Genomic DNA, 24,799 nt, shown 5'->3' on the forward strand with positions numbered 1-24,799 from the left:
GTAAAGTAAGAAGATATTCTTTATTTTATTATATTAGATTTTTTCCCCTTTTAGTTGATTTGCTTTATAATTTTGTATTAATGGATGATAAGGAAGCTTTCTTTTATTTATTTCAAGCATATAAAATTAAAAAAGAAAAAAGAATATAAATCTTAGAAAGATTTTATTTTAAATCAGTCAGATATACAGTCAGAAAGCATTTTATTTTAAAAATCCGATTTAAATTTAAAAAATCCGATTTAAAAAAATCCGATTTTTATGAAAATAAATAAATAAATCCGATTTTTTTAAAAAATCAAAAGAAAGCATTGATTTTTATCCACCCTGATAATACATTTTTATTTGCTGCAAGTCACTTAGAGAATTTCAGGTGACAAGCGACTAATAATAATAATAATACCCGAAAAATAAAAGTCACCAGCAAAAGAGAGAACGGGGACTCGAACTCGTAGCCCTGAATAGGAATCATGACGCTTCCTCCACCGGCCCCTCCCTTCCACCGCAAAAGCCACTTTCTGGATTGGCCCGTTGTCATGGGGGACGTCAAAGTAAAGCAGCCAATCCGCGTTACCGCGCTTGCCCCGCCCTCAGTGGGCGGAGCGGCAAGGGAGAGCCGCCGCGACGAAATCAAAAGGCTCGCCTTCCCTCGCCCGGTTTTTTCCCTTTTCCCCCCGCCCTCTACTCCTCCTCCTTGGGAGGTCTCCGGCCAGATGTACGCACGCGCAGAGGCCGACATGCGCATGAGCAGCGGGGTGCGTGCGTGAAGGGCCGCCCCACCGTTTCCCTCCTCTCCCAGCAGCCAGCGCGCGCACACACTCGCATGCGCACCGCCTCCCGGCTGGCCCGCCTCCACCTGAGGAGGCCCATCGACGCTGCGCTCCGGCGAGAAGGACCCACGCATGCGCAGGAGCAGCCCTTTCCTTTCCTCTCGCCCATCAGCCGGGCGATCCAGTACGCGTGCGCGCGCGTGCGCAACGCCTACCGGCTGGCCGGCCTCCGCCTGAGGAGGCGCTCCGACGCCGCTCCGGAGGCGAAGCTGAGGCGACGACGGGCAGGAGGAGCCGCCTCCCCCGGGCAAGCCCTCCGCGGGCGCTGCCATGCTCCTTCCGCCGCAGCTGGGAGGCCGGGCCTGAGGAGCCGCAGCCGAGCCGCCCTCGGTGAGCAGGCCCGCCGCCGCCGCCTCCATGGCCCAGGCCGAGAAGATGGAGCTGGACCTGGAGCTGCCGCCGGCCGGGAGCGAGGGGGGCGGCCTGAGGCGCTCCAACAGCGCCCCGCTCATCCACGGGCTCAGGTGAGCTTGGGCCTGGCCCTTGGCCACAGGAGGAATAATAATAATAATAAGAAATAATTTTTATTTGTATCTCGTCCTCCCTGGCGGAGGCCAGGCTCGGGGCGGCTAACATAGTAAAAACAACACAGCATGCATAAAAACAGACATCAGTTAATTAAAATTGATCTTAAAATTAATTCAGACAAGTTATAACCTGGGCAGGTGGCAATTATCAGGTTGGAATTAAGAGAGGTTAACACTTGCTAGGACCAACTGTTTCCACTGTTTAAAATAATGGTTATTATTTTTAAAAGGGCATTGGGGTCAGAAAGGGCAGAAAGGGGGCATCACCCCCGGAGGTAGCACCGCCCCTTGGCCCTCCAGCTGCTTTGGGACTACAATGTCCATCATCCCTAGGGATAATGGGAGTTGTAGTGCCCAAACAGCTGGAGGGCCAAGTTGGGCCATGCCTGATCTAGAGTAGTGGTGGCCCGCCAGCTGCTTTGGGACTACAGTTCCCATCATCCCTGACCACTGGTCCTGTTAGCTAGGAGTGATGGGAGTTGTAGTCCCGAAACAGCTGGAGGGCCAGGTTGTGCCATGCCTGCTTGAAATGAATGGGCGTACTCGAGACTCGAAGAGACCAAGATCCATCATGCGCAACGAAGCCGAACTTAGGGTCGACGTGGGAATTATGAGACGTATAGGATGCCCAACTACCATGCTTACAGTCCTAGAGCAGAAATGTGAATATTGTTTATAGGCACCTTGCCTGTATATATATGTGCAATGGAAGGCTTAAAAGCAGTTCTTGCACCAGGTGAGCTGGGGGTTCCCCTGGAGGAAAAGCAGCGTGGATTTGATTTAAATCACTAGTCAGCAAGGCTTGATTTAAATCCATTTTTTTACAGAAAGGTTTAACCTTGCTGGCATCCTCTTCGTATTGACAACCAGAGGAAGATTGCATTTTTGGAAGAATAAATTTTCAGAGTTGTTTTTACAGTGACATCAGAAATGACCGATTTGGTTATATTATTAGAAATACATAGACAGATAATGATGAAATTATTTTTATTTGGACACTGTACTTGATTGGAAGGAGAAAAATCATTTCCTTCATAACCATTTAAACCATGTATTCCACTATAACAATAACATGATAGCATATGGATCCATGTTTGTGAACCGACGTGGTTAAACAATTTTTTTAGTCAGAGTTTTAGCACACATAATAATAATAGTAATAATTTTTTATTTATATCCCGCCCTCCCCAGCCAAGGCCTGGCTCAGAGCGGCTTACAAGCAATAATAAAAACAAGATGAATGATTACAACTTAAAAACAAAAATAAAATACAACATTAAAATAATGGAACATTAAAATATTAAAATGTAGCCTCATCGCAGGAGGAGAAGGAAAAGAAAAAAGTAAGAGAGGGAGGGAGGGAATCAAATTGGCTCCAAGCCAAAGGCCAGGTGGAACAACTCTGTCTTACAGGCCCTGCGGAAAGAAATCAGATCCTGCAGGGCCCTGGTCTCATGAGGCAGAGCGTTCCACCAGGCCGGAGCCAGAGTTGAAAAGGCCCTGGCTCTGGTTGAAGCCAATCTAACTTCCTTAGGGCCTGGGACCACTAGGGTGTTGTTATTTATGGACCTTGAGGCTCTCCGTGGGGCATACCAGGAGAGGCGGTCCCGTAGGTACGAGGGTCCTAGGCCATGAAGGGCTTTAAAGGTCAAAAGCAGCACCTTAAATCTCACCCTGTACTCCACCGGGAGCCAGTGCAGCTTGAAAAGCACTGGGTGAATATGCTCCCATGGCAGAGACCCTGTGAGGAGCCTCTTTGCAGCATTCTGTACCCGCTGGAGTTTCTGGGACAGCTTCAAGGGCAGCCCCGCGTAGAGCGAATTACAGTAGTCAAGCCTGGAGATGACCGTTGCATGGATCACTGTGGCCAAGTCGGGGCAGGAAAGGTAAGGGACCAACTGCTTGATGCGGCGAAGGTGGAAAAATGTCACCTTGGCTGTTGCTGTAACTTGCGCCTCCATGGAAAGGGAGGCGTCAAGGATTACACCCAAACTCTTAACGGAAGGCAATGGCACTAATTGGGCCCCCGCAAGAGAAGGGAGTTGGTCCCTCATCCCCATGCCATCCCGACCCAGCCAGAGGACCTCTGTCTTCGAAGGATTTAGTTTCAATCGGCTCTCACGAAACCATCCAGCCACAGCTTCCAAGCATCTGGTCAGTGTGTTCGGGGCCGAGTCGGTGTGGCCATCCATCAGCAGATAGAGCTGAGTGTCATCAGCATATTGGTGACAGCCCAGCCCAAAGCTCCGGATAATCTGGGCAAGGGGGCGCATAAAGATGTTAAAAAGCATCGGGGAGAGGATTGCGCCCTGCGGCACTCCACACACCAAGGAGTGGTGCGACGACATTTCCCTCCCTAGTGCCACCCTCTGTCCCCGACTAGAGATAAAAGAGCATAACCAGTTATGGGCTATGCCCTGTATCCCCACGTCTGCGAGGCGGTGGTCCAGAAGATCATGATCGACCATGTCAAAGGCTGCTGACAAATCTAAAAGGATCAGCAGTCCTGACCCGCCTCGATCCAGTTGTCTACGGAGATCATCTGTTAGGGCAACCAGAGCCGTCTCTGTCCCAAAACCAGGACGGAAACCGGACTGAAATGGATCTAATGCCGATGTTTCCTCCAGAAACCTACCAAGCTGTTCAGCAACCGCTCTCTCAATTACCTTACCCAGGTATGGAAGATTTGAAACTGGGCGGTAATTGGATAGGTCTAAGGGATCTAATGAAGTTTTCTTTAAGAGTGGACACACCACTGCTTCCTTCAGTTCCCCTGGAAATGTCCCCGTGTCAAGGGACAAATTGATAATTTCAACCAGGGGGGTCCGCGCAACATCTGGACACTCCCTAATCAGCCAAGACGGGCACGGATCAAGGAGGCAGGTGGTGGTCCTACCAACTTGGAGGAATCTATCCACATCAGTAGGGAGTATCCGATCGAAATGGTCCAACACTGGACCTGAAGTCAGTCGAGGGGCCTCCAGTTCAGTCACTGTATCTAAATTGGCAGGGAGGTCACGGCGGAGCAACAGGACTTTCTCCGCAAAAAAGCTCGCGAATGCCTCACAGCTGTGGGTCGAATTTGTGCTTAAATTTGGTTGTCTTCCTAAGGATGTTATTGACCTAATTATTCTAAAAAGTTGTGCCGGGCGAGAGCTAGCGGATGCAATGGAAGCTGCAAAGTAAGATTTCTTAGCAGCTTTCATAGCCATCTCATAGGCTTTCATAAGCGTCCTATAAGATGTTCTTGAGGCTCTGTCACGAGTCCGTTGCCATACTCGCTCTAGCCGTCTGAGATCCCGCTTCATTTTCCGGAGCTCCTCAGTAAACCAAGGTGCCCGGTTTCGACGGGGTCACAGAGGGCGCTTAGGCGCGATCTCATCAATGGCTGCCAAGAGCTGGTTATTCCAGTCCTCAACAAGGTCATCTAATGAGTCGCCAGTAGGAGCAGGGTTCCGCAAGGCTTGTCGGAATCTATCAGGATCCATCAGTTTTCGCGGACGAGCCCAAATAGGTTCGCCACCCGAGCTGGAGAGGAGTGGGAAGTCACTCTTGGCTTTCAGAGCGTAGTGATCAGACCATGGCACTTCCACAGCGGGGAGCATGATCACATCTATGCCAGCCCCAAAGATCAGATCCAACGTGTGGCCTGCTTGATGAGTGGGGCCCAGAACAAACTGGGAGAGCCCTAGTGTTGCCATGGAAGTCACTAGGTCCAGAGCCTGTGAGGAGGGAGCGGCATCGGCATGGACGTTGAAGTCTCCCAAAACCAGTAGGTTTGGGAACTCCCAAGGCCCAGCCCGCCACCACCTCCAGCAGGTCTGACAGGGTGGCTGCAGGTGTGCTGGGTGGTCGGTACACCAGCCAGACAGCCAGGCTCTCCTTGGTGCCCCACACGAGACCAACACATTCAATGCCGGAGATCGCCGGTGATGGCAGAGCTCTGAAAGAGCAATCCTCCCGGAATATCAACGCTATTCCTCCCCCCCGACCCACAGTCCGCGATTGATGGAGGACAGAGAAACCTGGGGGTGTTATCTCATGTAGGGAGACTACTTCGCCTTCCCGTACCCAGGTCTCCGTCACGCAAGCCAGGTCAATCCCCTGCGAGACAAAAAAGTCACGCATGGTGGCGGTTTTGTTGCCTATGGACCTGGCATTGCACAGCACCAATGACGGAGGTGTGTAATCCTTGCTCTCCCTACCCTCATCCCTTGGGATGGGGCGTAGATTGGAAGGGGTTTGAGGATCACTGCATCTCGAAACCCTTCGCCGATAGAGATATCTAGCCCCACCGCCATTCCTCCCTAGCCCTTCAACTGTAGAAATCCCAGATCCCATACTAGCCTCCCCAATAGATGGGTAACATCCCCTCAATAACAAGTCATCCTTGGGCCAGGACTCCTGGGTCAAAATGGTATGGGAAAGAGGTGGGAGGTCTGATAGGGTAAGTATCCCTAGAAGATAAAACCCAACCAACTGCACCCCAAGCGGGGGGACAGTCCCATGGTGTTTCATTAACTGTCAATCCCCCTCTCCCTCCTGGGTTAATTGGAGGATTGTTGGTTCTATCTGTGGCTATGGAAGTATTAATGAGGGAACAGGGAGTTGCACTGATGTCTTTCTATGGGATAAAGAGCTGTTGGACGTCTTTAAATATTGTGCTCTAGGCTCTACTGTCCTTATATTTTGGGTAGAAATCTCAGTCTTTATACTCAATTAGCCTCTTCTTCAGGTCTTGTAATTCTAGGCTTACAAAGTTCTTTTCTTCCTTCGGGCAATTAGTATTTCTAGTGTTGAGCTTGGTTTCCTTTATCCGCATTAGCTTTGACTCTATGCAAGGGACCAATTGCCTCCTAGTTTCGTCCTTAAATACCCTCACTGGGCGGAGAGAATGGAACCACCATAGGGTATCCTTTATCTCCATGAGTCGAGATGGGAGGGTTGATGACCTAAAGATCATAAATAGGCGCATGGTGTTTCTCAAGGTAGGCAGGAAGTGGAAATTTTCTAGATCTACATTTCGGTAATGGTAATTCAGGAGCTGAGACAAGGACATAGTAATTTGTCTGTGGTTCAGCCACCTGTGAGTGTATCGGTGAATCTCAAGCATTATCTGGTTCGTTTGCAAGACTTGACAGGACCTCACTTCATCCATAGTTTGAGTTGGTGAGTTATTAACAGAGTCATTTCTTATCATCCTTTTAAGCCCTTGGGCATTTAAAGGGGAGGAACTAGTATCCAATTGTTTCTCAATGTTAACTATTCTAGTGAGGATTTCATCCAGTCTTTGGAGAACCAGAACCATAGTTTCTGCAGACAACATGCAAATCTCTTGGTAGGGGTGCGTATCCCGAATTGGTTGAAAAGAGGCTCCTCTGATATCTTGTTCTAGAGGCATGGTTGGGTCAGCGTTAGGAGTGGGAGGAATCCCTCCTGCTCCTGCTCTTGCCCTCTTGGACGGATTAGCTTTTTCTGGGAGGAGGGAGGTCGGGTCATTGACATCCTCCTTAAGGGGGGGGTGAGGTTCCCCCAACGTTGTTACTCACTGTTTGTTCTATTTGCTCCGTTTTCTCGGTTTCCTCAACCCGCTCTATTTCTGAGCCAGGGCAGATGGCGTTGGCTCTCTGCCGATTCTTTGTTTTAGAGGAATTGTGAGTCTCAATAATGGTCTTCTGGCTCTTTGCACCTCGTTTTCTCCTTCCGGCAGGCATTCTCAATAAGGAATGAGAAACTTTAAACAAATCCTTATTTCCTGATGAATAGCCTTTGGACTAGAATGTCACATAAATAGAAAACTATCTTTAGAAAGATTTTCCCTCCTGAAGCATTTTATTTTAAAAATCCGATTATTTTTTAAAAAGTGATTTAAATAAAAAAAATCTATTTTTTTATTTTTATTCTTTTACATCAGTGATGACCCAACTTGGCCCTTCAGCTTCTTTGGGCTACAACTCCCATCATCCCTAGCTAACAGGACCAGTGGTCAGGGATGATGGAAATTGTAGTCCCAAAACAGTTGGAGGGCCAGGATTGGCCATCACTGCTTTAAATCATTGATTTTAACCTACCCTGATATATAATATAATATATCGTATTTTTCATTCCATAAGACACGCCTAGTTTTTAGAAGAGGAAAACAAGAAAAAATATATTCTGAATCAAATGTTGTACTAAACTACAGTGGTACCTCTGGTTAAGAACTTAATTTGTTCCAGATGTCCGTTCTTAACCTAAAACTGTTCTTAACCTGAGGTACCACTTTAGCTAATGAGGCCTCCCGCTGCTGCTGCTGCGCCACCGGAGCACAATTTCTCTTCTCATCCTGAAGCAAAATTCTTAACCCGAGGTACCATTTCTGGGTTCGTGGAGTATGTAATCTGAAGCGTCTGTAACCTGAAGCATCTGTAACCCAAGGTACCACTGTATATGAGCTTTCCACATTGAGTCCCTTAGATCTAAGGACTGTATGGTTTGGCCCTACACAATTATTTTAATAAAGCCAAAAGAAGTGGGACTTCTTGTTCATTGCGGAGAGCTCTGGGGGCTTTCATATGAGGGAAGAATCTGATTCAATTCCCATTTAAAGTCACACCTTCGTACACAACGCAAGGACCAAACCACAACTGCCCTTCAAATTTCACACTTCTGCAAAGGAAGGTACTATTGTCCCAGCAAGACCAGTGGCGGAGGGAGGGTCTTGTGTGGCGGCACATCGCCTGCGGGGACATGGGATGTCGCCCATGCGATCGTCGTCCCAAGGGGGTGGCATGTGTGCGCGCGTGCCCATCCCAATGGGGCAGCCAAGTACAGGGGCAGACGTATTACACGGCTCCCACTGTGTTTGCTTTGCACCCATGTAAGTGGCTCCTTTCCTGCTTTGCAGCTTAAAAGCGAGCTGCGGAGGAGGGACGGACAGGAGCCATGCCTCCCATCCATTCTGCCTCCGCGCAGCATTCGCTTCATAAGACGCACGGACATTTCCCCTTTTTAGGGGGAAAAGGGGCGTCTTATGGAGCGAAAAATACAGTTTGTGCAATGGAATGCTTAAAAGCGGATTTATGTGCCAGGTCTACTGAGGGTTCCCCTGGAGAAAAGAGAGTTTTTAAGCCGTTGGCCTGACTCGCTAGGGAAGGTCTGCTCAGCACACATGCTCTGGTGGTACGAGGGTCCTCTCTCACCTTCTAGCCATGGGGTATTCAAGTTTCGCACAATGAAATTTGGGGGGGGGACCCTGTGTATGTCAAAAGAGAGAGAGGTTTGAGGAATGTAAATTTGCTTGACAATGTTTTTATCCCCCGGACTACTTGCATCAATGTTTAAAGCAGGGGTCAGCAAACTTTTTCAGCAGGAGACCAGTCCACTGTCCCTCAGACCTGACCCTCCTATGCCCCACAGATTACCCAGAGATGCATTTTAAATAAAAGGGCACATTCTACTAATGTAAAAACACGCTGATTCCTGGACCGTCTGCGGGCTGGATTGAGAAGGCGATTGGGCCATATCCAGCCTCTGGGCCTTAGTTTGCCTACCCATGGTTTAAAGCAGGCATGGCCAAACTTGGCCCTCCAGCAGTTTTGAGACTACAATTCCCGTCATCCATGACCTCTTGTCCTGTTAGTTAGGGTTGATGGGATTTGTAGTCCCAAAACAGTTTGGCCATGACTGCTTTAAAGCATACAGTTAAAGCACAAATACAGTGGTACCTCTGTTTACAATTCGTTCCAGAGGTCTGTTCTTAACCTGAAACCGTTCTTAACCTGAGGTACCACTTTAGCTAATGGGGACTCCTGCTGCCACCGCATGATTTCTGTTCTCATCCTGAAGCAAAGTTCTTAACCCGAGGTACTATTTCTGGGTTAGCAGAGTCTGTAACCTGAAGCGTCTGTAACCAGAAGCATCTGTAACCCAAGGTACCACTGTAAAGGATCTGGAGAGGACATTGGAATGTTGTTCTACTTTACGCTACCTAAGGTCACAGGGAACTGTTATCCTATAGACCAGTGATGGCCAAACTTGGCCCTCCAGCTGTTTTGGGACTACAACTCCCATCATCTCTAGCTAACATGACCAGTGGTCAGGGATGATGGGCATTGTAGTCCCAAAACAGCTGGAGTGCTGAGTTTGGCTACCACAGCTATAGACGTCTGTTACAAAGGGCAATTATATATATTGTATATCAGTGGGGCTTCTGTTGTTTTGTTGGCATCCGTCTGTCTTGGTAGAGAATGGAGGATTGCACCTGTGGAATGGCCTTCATAGTAGTTTCAGACGGACGGCTTCTTGTCTCACAGCTCATACTCTTAGCCAACGTACTGCTATTCCATTAGTAATTAATAATACTAACAATTTATTATTTATACACCCCATGCCCCCCATTCTGGCTGGCTTTCCCCAGCCTCTCTGGGTGGCTTCCAACCAAATATTAAAAACACAAGACAGCATCAAACATTAAGAAACTTCCCTAAACAGGGCTGCCTTCAGATATCTTTTAAAAGTCAGATAGTTGCTTATTGCCTTGATATCAGCTGGGATATCCACAAGGCAGACGCCACCACCCAGAAGGCCCTTTGCCTGGTTCCCTGTAACCTCGCTTCTCGCAGGGAGGGAACCGCCAGAAGGCCCTTGGCGCTGGACCTCAGTGTCCGGGCCGAATGGTGGGGGTGGAGACGCTCCTTCAGGTGTACAGGTTGGGGCTGTTTAGGGCTTTCAAGGTAGGCACCAACCCTTTGAATTGTCCTCGGAAATGTACTGGGAGCCAATGCAGGTCTCTCAGGACCAGTGTTATGTGATCTTGGTGGCCACTCCCAGTCCCCAGTCTGGCTGCCGCATTCTGGAAAAATTGCAGTTTCCAAGTCACCTTCAAAGGCAGCCCCACGTAGAGCGCATGGCAGTAGTTCATTTCCTAAGTTAGATGGGTTCCACACAAAGTGGCTTCAGTCCCTATTACAGGTCCCAAACTGTGTCCCAAATTCAATTCTTGGAAACAGGTGAATGCCCACTCTCCACTAAAGTATGGTGGGTTGCCCTGAGATACAGGCGCAAGATCTCAGTACTTGGCCTGGGGGAGGGATTACTTCTACATTTAACCAACAAGGAGTTTATCAGCCCATGGCTGAAAACTATGGCCAGAAAATCCAGAAAAGCTATGATACCGCCCTTGAATCCCTGAGGCAAAGATTTTGGGACATTTCACATAGCGACCTGCAATCCCGATCTTATGTAATTTGTAGCCCGGTCGCAGCTGGAATCCAATACAGGTACGACTTTCAGATATCCTCATATCTTAGGAACCTGTCCGTACCAACATATTAGTGTTTATTTACCAAGCCAGACTAAATGTATTTCCATCGGAAGTGCTGAATGGTAGACTGAGAGGCATCCCTTATCAGAACTGGCTTTGTTTATGTTCTCAGGACATCAATTGCATGAAGCATATTTTACTGCGATGTGGGCAGTAGAAGCAAGCAAGGGACCAACTGATCAAACTCCTTCTGGCAAATCTGCCGGGAAAATCTGAAGCGTCCCATATTAAACATCTTTTGGAGGACAGGTCCAATGATATTGCACTGGCTGTGGCAAAGTTTCTTTTGGAAGTTAAAAGAAACAAAGATCTTCATGCTTGAGACATAACAAAACGACCACTTCGGTTTCTCTTTCTTTTGTGGTTGGCTGTCATAACTGTATTTTGTCCTGAAATTGTTCAATGGGTCTTTGGACCGCAATAAAGGTTGATGATGATGATGATGATGATGCAGGGCAGCAGTGTGGCTAGGATTCAGAGTGCCACCGGTGATATTGTGCTAGCTGTGCATGGGAGCTACGTATTTATATAGAGCCAGCAATATACGTGGCACATTTCCGAACAAACCAAGCAGCCTCTTCCAAAGTTGATAGTCTACATTCAGATGGGAGAGAAAAGTGTGGGAAGGGAAGGATAGTCACCTGCATAACGTAATAGACGCTTTTGCTTCTTTCAGTGATAATTCCCAGGTCTTCCAGCCACACGTCTTGCGCACCCGCCGGAACAGCACAACGGTCGTGAACCGGCACAGCATGGTAAGCCCTGGGGAGATCCAAAGAGCTTTCAAACCCCAGCGGTTTGTGGAAGATGGAGGCTGTGCGGGAGACTGACTGACAGGCGGCGGAGGCCCTGTTGCATTTTGATCAAAGCTGAATTGGTTGCTGGAGGGCCGAGTTTGCCTATGCCTGCTTTAATGCTACTGTTAACTCCAGATAATAAAGGTAAAGGTAAATGTACCCCTGCCCGTACGGGCCAGTCGTGACCGACTCTGGGGTTGCGTGCCCATCTCGCTTAAGAAGCCGGGGGCCAGCGGTGTCCGAGGACACCTCCGGGTCATGTGGCCAGCGTGACGAAGCTGCTCTGGCGAGCCTGCACCAGTGCAACACACGGAAACGCCGTTTACCTTCCCACTATAAAGCGGTACCTATTTATCTACTCGCACTTAAGGGTGCTTTCGAACTGCTAGGTGGGCAGGAGCTGGGACCGAACAACGGGAGCTCACCCCGCCGCGGGGATTCGAACCGCCGACCATACGATCGGCAAGTCCTGGGCGCTGAGGTTTTACCCACAGCGCCACCCGCGTCCCAACTCCAGATAATAAACCAGAATAAACCAGATTTCCATGTCACAGTTGACGTGTGTGCTGTACTATCCAATCCAAACCATTTCAACTTGGCCCTCCAGATGTTTTGGGACTACAACGCCCATCAGCCCTAGCTAACAGGACCAGTGGTCAGGGATGATGGGAATTGTAGTCCCCAAACAGTTGGAGGGCCGAGTTTGGGGATGCTTGCTCTAATATGACTCTCCTACCAAGGAGTTAACGCTCTCGTGTCCAGATTGTGCTCTGGAGCATGCATAAATACACACACACACACAAACATAAACATATATATATGTGTGTGTGCGCAAGTTCTCTCTGGTGTCTCTTAATGAGCTGTATATGTCTGTATATAATACAGTGTTGTGGGGCATGCTTCCTGACTATATTACGTGGAGATTAATTAAATTACTCTGGGTTGACTCTCCTCTTTACTTCTTGGGTACGCACGCTTCTTTTCTGATCCAGACATCGTTTTTTTACAATCGCTGCCATTTGCACGTCTCAGTTTCCCACCAGGGCAGAACTCCCATCGTGCCCGACGTAATCACACAAATAGAAATTGCAAATAGAAATATGCCCTGCAAGCCCACTGAGAAACTCTGCTCTGGAGCGTAGCTATTCATGACATATCTCAGGATTGAAGTTGTTGAGATTTTTTTACGGTTTTGCCCCAAAGCTGTTGAGCTTCTTTTAAGGATTTTATCCCAAAGTTGTAGAGCTTTTTTTAGGCTTGATGCTGTGCTGCGCTTTTCTTACGTTTTTGCCCCAAAGCTGTTCAGCTTCTTTTAGGATTCAAGTTGTTGAGCTTTTTTTAGGGTTGGAATTGTTGAGCATGCAGTAAACTTTATTTCCTCTTTCCTCTAACTTTTTGCAAGATGAGAAACTTGCAATTTTCTGTCTTGCAAAGAGGCAAGCTGATAACATTTTCAATGGCAGGGATTAATTCAGCTAATTTTGCCCCGAGATTGAATTAGCTTTAGTATCAGTCTCTGCATGGTAGGCTAAAGTCATAGAATCATAGAGTTGGAAGAGACCACAAGGGCCATCGAGTCCAACCCCCTGCCAAGCAGGAAACACCATCAGAGCACTCCTGACATATGGTTGTCAAGCCTCTGCTTAAAGACCTCCAAAGAAGGAGACTCCACCACACTCCTTGGCAGCAAATTCCACTGTCAAACAGCTCTTACTGTCAGGAAGTTCTTCCTAATGTTTAGGTGGAATCTTCTTTCTTGTAGTTTGGATCCATTGCTCCGTGTCCGCTTCTCTGGAGCAGCAGAAAACAACCTTTCTCCCTCCTCTATGTGACATCCTTTTATATATTTGAACATGGCTATCATATCACCCCTTAACCTCCTCTTCTCCAGGCTAAACATGCCCAGCTCCCTTAGCCGTTCCTCATAAGGCATCATTTCCAGGCCTTTGACCATTTTGGTTGCCCTCCTCTGGACATGTTCCAGTTTCTCAGTGTCCTTCTTGAACTGTGGTGCCCAGAACTGGACACAGTACTCCAGGTGAGGTCTGACCAGAGCAGAATACAGTGGCACTATTACTTCCCTTGATCTAGATGCTATGCTCCTATTGATGCAGCCCAGAATTGCATTGGCTTTTTTAGCTGCCGCGTCGCACTGTTGGCTCATGTCAAGTTTGTGGTCAACCAAGACTCCTAGATCCTTTTCACATGTACTGCTCTCAAGCCAGGTGTCACCCATCTTGTATTTGTGCCTCTCAATTTTTTTTGCCCAAGTGCAATACTTTACATTTCTCCCTGTTAAAATTCATCTTGTTTGTTTTGGCCCAGTTCTCTAATCTGTCAAGGTTGTTTTGAAGTGTGATCCTGTCCTCTGGGGTGTTAGCCACCCCTCCCAGTTTGGTGTCATCTGCAAATTTGATCAGGATGCCCTTGAGTCCATCATCCAAGTCGTTGATAAAGATGTTGAATAAGACCGGGCCCAAGACAGAACCCTGTGGCACCCCACTAGTCACTCTTCTCCAGGATGAAGAGGAACCATTGATGAGCACCCTTTGGGTTCGGTCAGTCAGCCAGTTACAAATCCACTGAGTGGTAGCATAGTCAAGATCGCATTTTACCAGCTTCTTTACAAGAATATCATGGGGCACCTTGTCAAATGCCTTGCTGAAATCAAGGTAGGCTACATCCACTGCGTTCCCTTCATCTACCAGGCGTGTAATTCTGTCAAAAAACGAGATCAGGTTAGTCTGACATGACTTATTTTTCAGAAATCCATGCTGACTATTGGTGATCACAGCATTCCTTTCTAGGTGCTCACAGACTGTTTGCTTAATGATCTGCTCCAGAATCTTCCCTGGTATTGATGTCAGACTGACTGGGCGGTAATTATTTGGGTCCTCTCTTTTCCCCTTTTTGAAAATAGGGACAACATTTGCCCTCCTCCAGTCTGCCGGGACTTCGCCTGTTTTCCAGGAATTCTCAAAGATGACTGCCAGTGGTTCTGAAATCACATCTGCCAGTTCTTTTAATACTCTTGGATGCAGTTCATCTGGCCCTGGAGACTTGAATACATCTAGACTAGCCAAGTATTCTTGTACTATCTCCTTAGTTATTCTGGGCTGTGTTTCCTCTGCTGAATCATTTGCTCCAAATTCTTCAGGTCGGGCATTGTTTTCTTTATCAGAGAAGACTGAGGCAAAGAAGGCATTGAGGAGTTCAGCCCTTTCTGTGCCCCCTGTTTGCATTTCACCATCTTCTCCTCTGAGTGACCCCACTGCTTCTTTGTTTTTCCTTTTGCTACGAACATACCCATAAAAGCCTTTTTTGTTGCTTTTAACCTCTCTAGCAAACCTGAGTTCATTCTGTGCTTTAGCTTTTCTGATTTTGTGTCTACATGTGCTGGCTATTTGTTTGAATTCCTCTTTGGTGGTTTCCCCCCTTTTCCATTTTTTGTACTCATCCTTTTTTAATCTTAACTCAGTTAAAAGTTCTTTAGATAGCCACCCTAGCTTCTTTAGGCACCTTCCATGTTTCCGTCTCAATGGTATTGCCTGAAGTTGTGCTTTTACTATCTCCCTCTTAACAAACTCCCAGCCATCATGAACTCCCTTTCCTTTTAGTATTACTGTCCATGGGATCTCACCCAGCACTTCCCTAAGTTTTATGAAGTCAGCTTTCTTAAAGTCGAGAAATTGAGTCTTAGTATGCTTGGCTGCTCCTTTCCGCTGTATAGTAAACTTCAGAAGAGCATCATCACTCGCGCCTAATGATCCTTCCACTTCTACCCCACTAACCAGGTCATCAACATTGGTTAGGACCAGATCTAAAATGGCTGTTCCTCTTGTTGCTTCTCCCACTTTCTGGACAATGAAGTTGTCTGCAAGGCCAGTGAGGAATCTGTTTGACCTTATGCTCTTGGCTGAGTTTGACATCCAACAAATATCCGGGTAATTGAAGTCCCCCATTACTACTATCTCCCTTCCTTTTGCATGCTTGGCCATCTGTTCCAGGAAGGCATCATCTATGTCCTCCGTTTGGCTTGGGGATCTATAGTAAACTCCCACAATGAGGTCACTGTTATTCTTCTCTCCCTTAATTTTGACCCAAATGCTCTCACTTTGGCTTTGAGGTTCTAAATCGTGGATCTCTTCACAGGTATACACATCCCTGACATATAATGCCACTCCTCCTTTCTTGTCTGGTCTGTTTCTCTGAAATAGATTGTATCCCTCCATTATTACATTCCAATCGTGGGACTTATCCCACCAGGTTTCAGTGATTCCTATTATGTCATATTTAGTTTGCTGTACCAAGAGCTCAAGCTCATCTTGTTTATTTCCCATGCTTTGCGCATTAGTGTACAGACATTGAAGTCCATTAATCATTCCCCCGTGTCTCTTATTTAAGGATTTTTTCCTCTCACCACTAGGTCTGCGTGCTGTTTGCTCCATTCGGTCTATGACATTTGGATGATCATCTTCATCAATTGATAGACTCCTACCTTCAGGAGCACTGTCTCCCTCCCCCACATTAGTCAGTTTAAAGCCCTCCTGATGAGGTTTCTGAGATTTTTGGCAAAAACATTTCTCCCAACCGTTGTGAGGTGTCAATCATCTCCACCAGATGAACAGCAAAGATGAGAAAAATAAGTTTTGCACCTGAAATTTCATATATAAATAATGCTTCAACTCTTCTTAGCCACCAATGAAGGTGTTTTCAGGTTCTATTGTTGTTAAAATATTCAGAGTAATATTACCTTCCTTTGCAACAGATTTATATGATGGAGTTTGACTGCGTCTGCATGAGAGAAACTGTCATTCCTCTTTCCTTTTAAGAAGAATGAATATTCTTTCAATGCTATAAAAATAAGGAGTTTTCAGGGCCACCTGCCTTGGAGTAGAGGCTGTGTGGTAGTATATTTCTCCTACATTAAAATGGGTGGAATGCATATCTAGCATAATCCATAGTCCTTGGGAGGTTACAGCTGTGGAAATATTAGTGTTCTTCAGGGTGGATTTGATTTAAATCATGATTTAAACCACTAGTCATTTTTTTACAGAAAGGTTTAATCTTGCTGGTATCCTCTTCATATCGAGAACCAGAGGAAGGTTTCCTTTTTGGAATCTTAAATTTTCAGTCATTTTTACAGTCACATCAGAAATGACTGATTGGTTTTACTATCAGAAATAAACAGATCATTGTTTCTGTTTGGACAACTTTTCTGCTGTACTTGATTGGAAGGAGAAAAATAATCATTTCCTTCATAACAATTTGAACCATTTATTTTACTAAAACAATAACATAGTACATGGATCCATGTTTGTTAACTGATATGGTTAAACTATTAGAAATACATTGAAAGATAATTATGAAATTATGGTGAGGTTTAATAAGTTAATTGTTTATATTTGGACAACATTTCTGCTGTACTTGATTAGAAGGAGAAAAATAATCATTTCCTTCATATTTCACTAAAACAAGAACATGATAGCATATGGACCCATGCTTGTAAACTATGCTTGTGGTTAAATTAATTTTTTTAATATTAAAAAAACTTCGAGTTTTAGCACACATGAAAAACTTTAAATCAGGGGTCAGCAAACCTTTTCAGGAGGGGGCCAGTCCACTCTCCCTCAGACCTTGTTGGGGGCCGGACCCACCGCCTCCCAAAAGCACCCCCCTCCAGAATGCCCCCCCTTTATGCCACTCACGCCACAGCCACTGGCGCTGCCCCATCTTCGGCAGCGTCGGCATCCCCTGTCTTGGCGGAGTACAGAGGCCATGCCGCTGGCCTGGTGGCGGAGGCAGCCTCCACGCCGCTGCTGCTTCCTTCCCACTCGGCCACTTCCTCCTGCTCAAGGGGCGTTGCGGAAGTCAGTTTCCGCGTGGTGAGGCCTCTGCACCGCGCCTGTTTAGCGCGGGGACTGACCAAGTGGGCGGTAGGGTCCTGCAAGGTTCGTGGGCCGGATTAATGAGCCCAGTGGGCCATATCCAGCCCGCGGGCCTTAGTTTGACAACCTCTGCTTTAAACAAATCCTTCTTTCCTGATGAACAGCCTTTGGACTAGAATGTCACTTAAATAGAAAACTATCTTTAGAAAGACTTTTCCTCCAAAAGCGTTTTATTTTCAAAATCCGATTTACCGAAATTTTCTGTGTATAAGATGCCCCCATGTATAAGACGCCCCCCCATGGGGGATTCCAAATTAAGAAAACACCCCTCAGCACTACCCATGTATAAGATGAGCCCCAATTTTAAACCTATTTTTGGGGTAAAAAACCCCCAAAAGACACGGGAAAATACGGTAAATTTAAAAAAAATCCAATTTAAAATTTAAAAATCTGTTTTTTGTTTTTTTTAAAAAAATTAGTTGCTTTTTATCCACCCTGGTGTTATTACTATACAAGTTCTGTGGGCAGTTTTTATTAACGGCTCATCTTTCCGTCTTTACAAAGTGGCGTGCCAGGTTCTTGATTGAGTGTCGGTTTTCAGCCCAACCAAAGAAAGGTAACATCTGAAAGGTCTGTGCCTTCTTCCTTCTCTCCTGCAGCTGATCTCTTCCTCTACAATTCGTATCCCCAGCAGCCGACTCCATCAGATCAGAAGGGTAAGCAACATTTCACTTTTATGGGCACTGTCATTAAAGTACAAACATATATAAAAGTTCTTTGGAATTGGTCTCTCAATAATATCTCGGTTCTTTGAAGAAAACAGTTGTCTTGTGTGCTCCACTCCCAAAACCAAGCTCTATTTTTTTGCCTCCCTGAAAGGAAAAAACTCTGGGTTTCTTAGCTAAATTTTTCTAGCTTCCACATATGGTTGTTAGAATTGGGGTCTCCATGACCCCATTCCACCTCTCCCTAATTTTCAGAAGCACAGATTTTTCCGTGTATAAGACTAGGGTTTCCCCTGAAAAGATAATGTTCAGAATTTGGGGGGCAGTTAAATGCAACTTAAGGGCAAGTTCTTGTTTGCAGGTCTGGGGTCCCACAGTGTGCATTTAACCCAGGCATAGGCAAACTGCCCTCCGGATGTTTTGGGACTACAATTCCCATCATCCCTGACCGCTGGTCCTGCTAGCTAGGGATGGTGGGAGTTGTAGTCCCCAAACAGCTGGAGGGCTGAGTTTGGATGTGCCTGATTTAACCTTTGGCCATTGCTAATTGGAATCCTCCTACTTGCATTCTAGAAGCTGAGTTATATCATCATCATCATACTCTTGTTTAGAACCCAGTATAATGGTCTCTATATAGTCTTGGACTGGAGCTTTTGTTGGGGGTGTTGTTGCTGTTAATATTTTGTACTGTATCTTTATTTGGAATCTTACATTTTACATGGAAATTGTTCTATTTCGTTGTGTACTATTGGATGTTTTCTTTATTGTATGTGACTACTTTTCTTTGTAGTTACGTATTTTTTATAGCATGTTGTAAGCCTTGAGCATGACTTTAACCTTGGAAACTCAATAAGCACATGAGATGTAACCGGCTGTGTTCTTAGATAAATAAGGTATACTATTCATAGAATCAAATTGTAAATTTCAACAGAAGTAACTCATAAAATTCAACAAACGAACAAAGCAGAAGACCCAGTGGATCAGATCATTCGATAGTCAGTTCATGCATAAGGTCCATTCGTGTAATGATATTGTATATATTTGCATTACTTAGAGCTTTAACTACTGATGAAGCCCAGGACGGTGAAACAAGGCCAATATTCCGGAAATCCTTGTCTTAGACTCTGTGAAAGGATTTTATGGAACTGTAACAACCTTTCATGTGGATGGTTTGGACTTTATGAACAGACAGGTGGAATAGACACCATTACACGTACCATTACACATACAAAACCCACACATATGTACATTAGTGACAGAGGTGACCTCTGCTCTTTTTAAGCAGCATTTGAACACAGTTTGGCATGGAGTCTACTAGTTTCGAACAGTCCCTGTAGATCAGGGGTCAGCAAACCTTTTCAGCACGGGGCTGGTCCACTGTCATTCACACTTTGTGGGGGGCCAGACTATATTTTGAAGAAATAAAAATGAACGAATTCCTATGCCCCACAAATAACCCAGAGATGCATTTTAAATAAATGGACACATTCTACTCACGTCAAAATATGCTGATTCCAGGACCGTCTCCGGGCTGGATTGAGAAGGCCAATGGGCCGGATTTGGCCAGCGGGCCTTAGTTTGCCTACCCATGATATAGGATATATTAGATTCTGCTGATATAGGACAGGCCTAGGCCAACTCGGCCGTTCAGATGTTTTGGGACTACAACGCCCATCCTCCCTGACCACTGGTCCTGTTAGCTAGGGATGATGGGAGTTGTAGTCCCAAAACAGCTTGAGGGCTGAGTTGGCCGGTGCCTGATATAGGATATGTGGTTGATACAGGAAATGATAATTTTGCGGAGCAGGAAGTCATTGAGAACTAAGCTGTGAATTCTTGTAATCCAGGAGGAAGGAGTGGATTTGATGAACAGAGAAGCGGCGCATGAAAGGTAGGCGCAACTGAACTGCTGTTTTTTAAAAAAGCAGATACTGTGTTCTCTTGTCGCCACTGATGAGCCTTTTTGTGTTTTAGGGAAGTCCAAGCAGCAATGCAGATAAGCCAATCATGGGAAGAAAGCTTGAGCCTGGTAATCCTTTTACAGATGTTTAATATTTTAATTCCACGCCCTGACTTAACCAGTGAGCTCAGAGTGGGGGATGGAGTTATTGGCCGTTCTCTTTTTCATCGGGATCTTTATGGCGCAGCCTCTAGGGCCGCTGCGTCCCGTGAGGCTGTCAACATGACCCTTTTGTGTTCTCAGAGTGACAATGACTTGGACAAATCGGAAAAATCCTCGTCTCCAAAGAGGATAGACTTCATTCCCGTCTCTCCGGCACCTTCGCCTACGAGGGGGATTGGAAAGGTACGCCAGAGAGCTTCCTCAGTTTGGGAGTTGCAAGGGAAGCGGCAGTGTGGGAAGACTACAGGAACTAAATGATATACAGTGGTACCTTGGGTTACAAACACTTCGGGTTACAGACTCCGCTAACCCAGAAATAGTACCTCGGGTTAAGAACTTTGCTTCAGGATGAGAACAGAAATCGCGCGGCGCCAGCGAGAGGTCCCATTAGCTAAAGTGGTGCTTCAGGTTAAGAACGGACCTCCAGAACGAATTAAGTTCTTAACCAGAGGTACCACTTTATAGCGGGGCCTCAAATCTTTTGGACCGATAAGCTCATTAATAATCTTCAGAGAGGGCTGTGGGCACCAAGCCTTCTTGTTGCTTCTGTCCAGAAATGGAGAGATAAATATCCTTTACTTTCCCATGTAGTCAAGTTAAAAACAAAAACACCGTCGCATTAAAGCTTGCCTTGGTAAAAACCGTAGATTCCCTGCTCACTAACACCACAAAACCTTTGATCCAAAGCATGCAACCGAATGCTGAATGCTCACAAGCTACATGGGCAGCTGAATTAAGATTTCCGGTGGTTTGGAGCCGGATTTAATGTCAAAGTAATTTGTGCCGGAAGGAGTACCATGTAGCGTCATTTCAGCTTCCTTCACTAGCAGGGGTGGAATAGTGAAATCCTGAGCACCAATTTTGAGAACCTGATAGAGTATCACAGTGGTTTCTGATGACAGCACTTTTTAATATGTTTATAAAAAAAATTTTAATATCTTAATTTTTATTAATTTTTTGCAAACGTTTTAAACATAACATGCAATTTATATATAATATAGAAAGCATTTGGCTACAACAGCCTGAGACTTCCCTCCTCCTTGACTCATTGTTTCCTCACTTATTATCTAATACTGCATTTGGGAATTGTAATTATTACCGTGTTTTTCCGTGTATAAGACTAGGTTTCCCCCCTAAAAAAATAATGTCGAAAATTTGGGGCATCTTATACACGTATACGTCTCACTGCCATTTTCTTAAATTGGAGTCCTCAAAAATAGGGGGTGTCCTATTCATGGGGGTGTCTAATAGGCAGAAAAATATGGTACTATTAAATCTTAATCGTAAATCAACCATTTTTAAATTACCGTATTTTTCTGTCTATAAGATGCCCCCTATTTTTAGGAACCCTGATTTATGAAAGGGGGGGGGAGATGGCCCGCGTGTATAAGATGCCCCTCGGTTTTGGACATTATTTTTCAGGGGAAAACCCTAGTCTTATAGACAAAAAAATACAGTGGTACCTCTGGATGCGAACGGGATCCGTTCCAGAGCCCCCTTTGCATCGTGAGCAGAACGCAACCCGCATCTGCAAGTGTGCGGGTTGCGATTTGCCACATTAGCGCATGCATGTGACGTCATTCTGAGCATATGTGCGAGCGGCGAAACCCAGAAGTAACCTGTTCCGTTACTTCCGGGTTGCCGCGGAACGCAGCCTGAAAAGATTTAACCCGAAGCGTCTTTAACCTGAGGTATGACTGTACTAAGAAATCCTAATCGTAAATCAACCATTTTTAAATTATACTTTGAAATAATGGATAAAGTCCACCTTGTAAAACTTCTTGCAACCCTACTAGCGAAGTTAGTTTTTTACAATTGTCTTTCAAGTATTCTGTAAGTTTATTCCAATCTTTCAGGAAAGTCTGGTCCTGCTGGTTCTGAGTTTTCCCTGCAAAGTTTTGCCAGCTCACCATAGTCCATTAATTTTGTCAGCCCCTCTTCTTTCATTGGCATCTCATGTGCTTCCATCTCTGGGCTAATAATATTCTTGCTGCAGTTTTTGCAGATAAAAACAGTCTTTTATATTGCTTATGTATTTCATTACCCACAATTCCTAGTAAGAAGGCTTCTGGGTTTTGTTTTGTTTTTTTTAAATAAAAGTATGTTTCAACATTTTTTTAAAACCACATACGGTTAAAAAGTAGCTTCCTTTTCCTTACGTTTCCAACGACGATTCATTGTTTTATACATTTTTAGCTAATTTCACTGGTGTTTATATGTTGATAAGACTTCTTTAAACTTCAGGTGCTTTTCAATGCTGTGCTTGTCTTTCCTAGCAATGCTTTTCTCCCTCCCTGCAAATGTTTGTGAGTAGTAATGGACTGCCTCCAAGCCCAATTCCCAGCCCCACAAGGAGATTTTCAAAGTAAGTCACTGTATCTGTGGAAGTGTTTCTTGATAATCAGTTTGACTTCTGTACTGTTAATTTATACTGTACATGAACTATGCCTGTGAATGGAATATATCAGGGTGCATAAAAACCATTGATTTTTTAAAAATAATTTTTTTTAAAAAAACCGGGATTCTTTTTTTATTTAAATCAGATTTTTAAAATAAAATGCTTTTGGAGGAAAAATCTTTCTAAAGATAGTTTTCTATTTAAGTGACATTCGAGTCCAAAGGCTATTCATCTGGAAATCAGGATTTGTTTAAAGTTTTCCTTTTTGGAAAATAATAAATTTTCAGAGTAGTTTTTACAGTTTTATCAAAAATTACTGATTTGGTTCTACTATAAGAAATACATTGATTGACAGATAATTATGAAATTTGTTTCATAAACAAATTATGACAATTTATTTTAAGTTTTCATTTTTGAAAAATAATAAATTCCCAGTTTTTACAGTTCTATCCAAAATGACTGATTTGGTTCTACTATTAAAAATACATTGATTGACAGATAATTATGAAATTATTGTGAGGTTTAATAAGTTAACTGTTTCTATAATAATAATAATAATCTTTATTATGTTATGTGGTCCAATGACCCATAAAATGGATTCAAAATAAAATAGATTTATACAGACAACCCCCCAGAGAAGGGAGACCGAAGCGTTATTTGTTTAGTCATGGGTATGTTGATCTTTGATTTGTATGACTACTGAAAGAAACTTTGCCACGGCCACTGTGATATCATTGGACATGTTGATATAGTAGGCTTCAGATTGACCCAGCCGATTTTCCAATAGTGGTTTAATCTATAGTTCCCTAGCTTGATCATATTGTCCGCAATGCAATAAAATATGCCTCATGCAGTCGATGTCCTGAGAGCGCACACAGATCCTATTTTGATAAGGGATACCTCTCAGTCTGGAGGCAGTGAGAGATTTTACTTTCTTGGGCTCCATGATCACTGCAGATGGTGACAGCAGCCACGAAATTAAAAGACGCCTGATTCTTGGGAGAAAAGCAATGACAAACCTAGACAGCATCTTAAAAAGTAGAGACATCACCTTGCCAGCAAAGGTCCGTATAGTAAAAGCTGTGGTTTTCCAAGTAGCGTTGTATGGAAGTGAGAGCTGAACCATAAAGAAGGCTGATCGCCAAAGAATGGATGCTTTTGAATTATGGTGCTGGAGGAGAGTGTTGAGAGTCCCATGGACTGCAAGAAGATCAAACCTATCCATTCTGAAGGAAATCAGCCCTGAGTGCTCACTGGAAGGACAGATCCTGAAGCTGAGGCTCCAATACTTTGGCCACCTCATGAGAAGAGAAGACTCCCTGGAAAAGACCCTGATGTTGAGAAAGATGGAGCGCACAGGGAGAAGGGGATGACAGAGGACGAGATGGTTGGACAGTGTTCTCGAAGCTACAAACATGAGTCTGACCAAACTGCGGGAGGCAGTGGAAGACAGAAGTGCCTGGCATGCTCTGTTCCAGGGGGTCACGAAGAGTCGGACACGACTAAACAACTCAACAACAACAACAACACCTCTCAGTCTGGCGCTTAACACTTCTGATGGGAATACATTTAATCTGGCTTGGGTGAAAAGACGCCGGTATGTTGGTACAGACAAATTTCTAAGACATGCAGGTGTCTGAAACTCGAACCCATAGTGAATTCCTACTTCTAATGGGCCACAGATAACATGAGATTGAGATCGGAGATCACTATGTGATATGTCCCAGAGGCTTTGCCTCAGAGATTCAAAGGCAGTATCATAGCCCAGATGGTACAAGAGAGAAGGTGGCATACCAAGCCAAGTGGCTTTTCTAACCATCATTTTCATCTATGAGCTGGCAAACTCCTCGTTGTTTAGGTATGGAAGGTATGGAAGCCCTTCCCTAGGCCAAGGACACAGATCTTGAGCTAGTATCTCAGGCCAGCCCACCATGCTTTAGTTGATAGAGGACATTCACCTGTTTTGAAAAATAGTATTGCATTTGGAACACAATTTGGACTGGAGAAACTTTGCCTGGAAGCCATTGAACCTGGAGAATGAGCCATTGAACCAGGCGTTTGAGGCGTAGAGGAGTTGAGAGACAGATTTTGCATTAAATACCTTAATGGCTGATGGAACATAATGGCCTCCCATTGTATAAAAGAATTGAAGTATAGCCAGTTTGCTTACCTCCGCCATTGATAGGCGGTCTGCCAATGATGTTTCCAGGG

The 24,799-nt window shown here is 45.1% G+C and overlaps 1 protein-coding gene and 1 non-coding gene across 9 annotated transcripts in view; both read left to right on the forward strand.

Annotated features, from left to right (window-relative positions):
- Positions 1-930: 930 nt before the first annotated feature.
- Positions 931-24,799, forward strand: part of LOC128406711 (P2R1A-PPP2R2A-interacting phosphatase regulator 1-like) — a 328,756-nt gene continuing 304,887 nt past the window's right edge. For 3 of the 8 annotated variants that reach the window (XR_008328590.1, XR_008328589.1, XR_008328588.1), the window contains exons 1-7: positions 945-1,291; positions 11,335-11,413; positions 18,003-18,059; positions 19,916-19,959; positions 20,043-20,097; positions 20,272-20,373; positions 22,467-22,555. Coding sequence is in view for 5 of the 8 variants with exons in the window: in XM_053374317.1 (XP_053230292.1) it covers positions 1,185-1,291; positions 11,335-11,413; positions 18,003-18,059; positions 19,916-19,959; positions 20,043-20,097; positions 20,272-20,373; positions 22,467-22,555 (533 nt within the window). In the remaining 3 variants the exon portion in view is untranslated. Of the gene's footprint in view, positions 1,292-11,334; positions 11,414-18,002; positions 18,060-19,915; positions 19,960-20,042; positions 20,098-20,271; positions 20,374-22,466; positions 22,556-24,799 lie in introns of all 8 variants that reach the window. The other 5 variants (XM_053374317.1, XM_053374316.1, XM_053374315.1 and 2 more) reach the window with 5 other exon arrangements.
- Positions 16,250-16,384, forward strand: LOC128407065 (small nucleolar RNA U109). The gene has a single exon (XR_008328713.1). It is a non-coding gene; the product is annotated as a small nucleolar RNA U109 (small nucleolar RNA).

Source organism: Podarcis raffonei, chromosome Z (assembly GCF_027172205.1).
Source record: "Podarcis raffonei isolate rPodRaf1 chromosome Z, rPodRaf1.pri, whole genome shotgun sequence".
Lineage (NCBI taxonomy): Eukaryota > Metazoa > Chordata > Lepidosauria > Squamata > Lacertidae > Podarcis > Podarcis raffonei.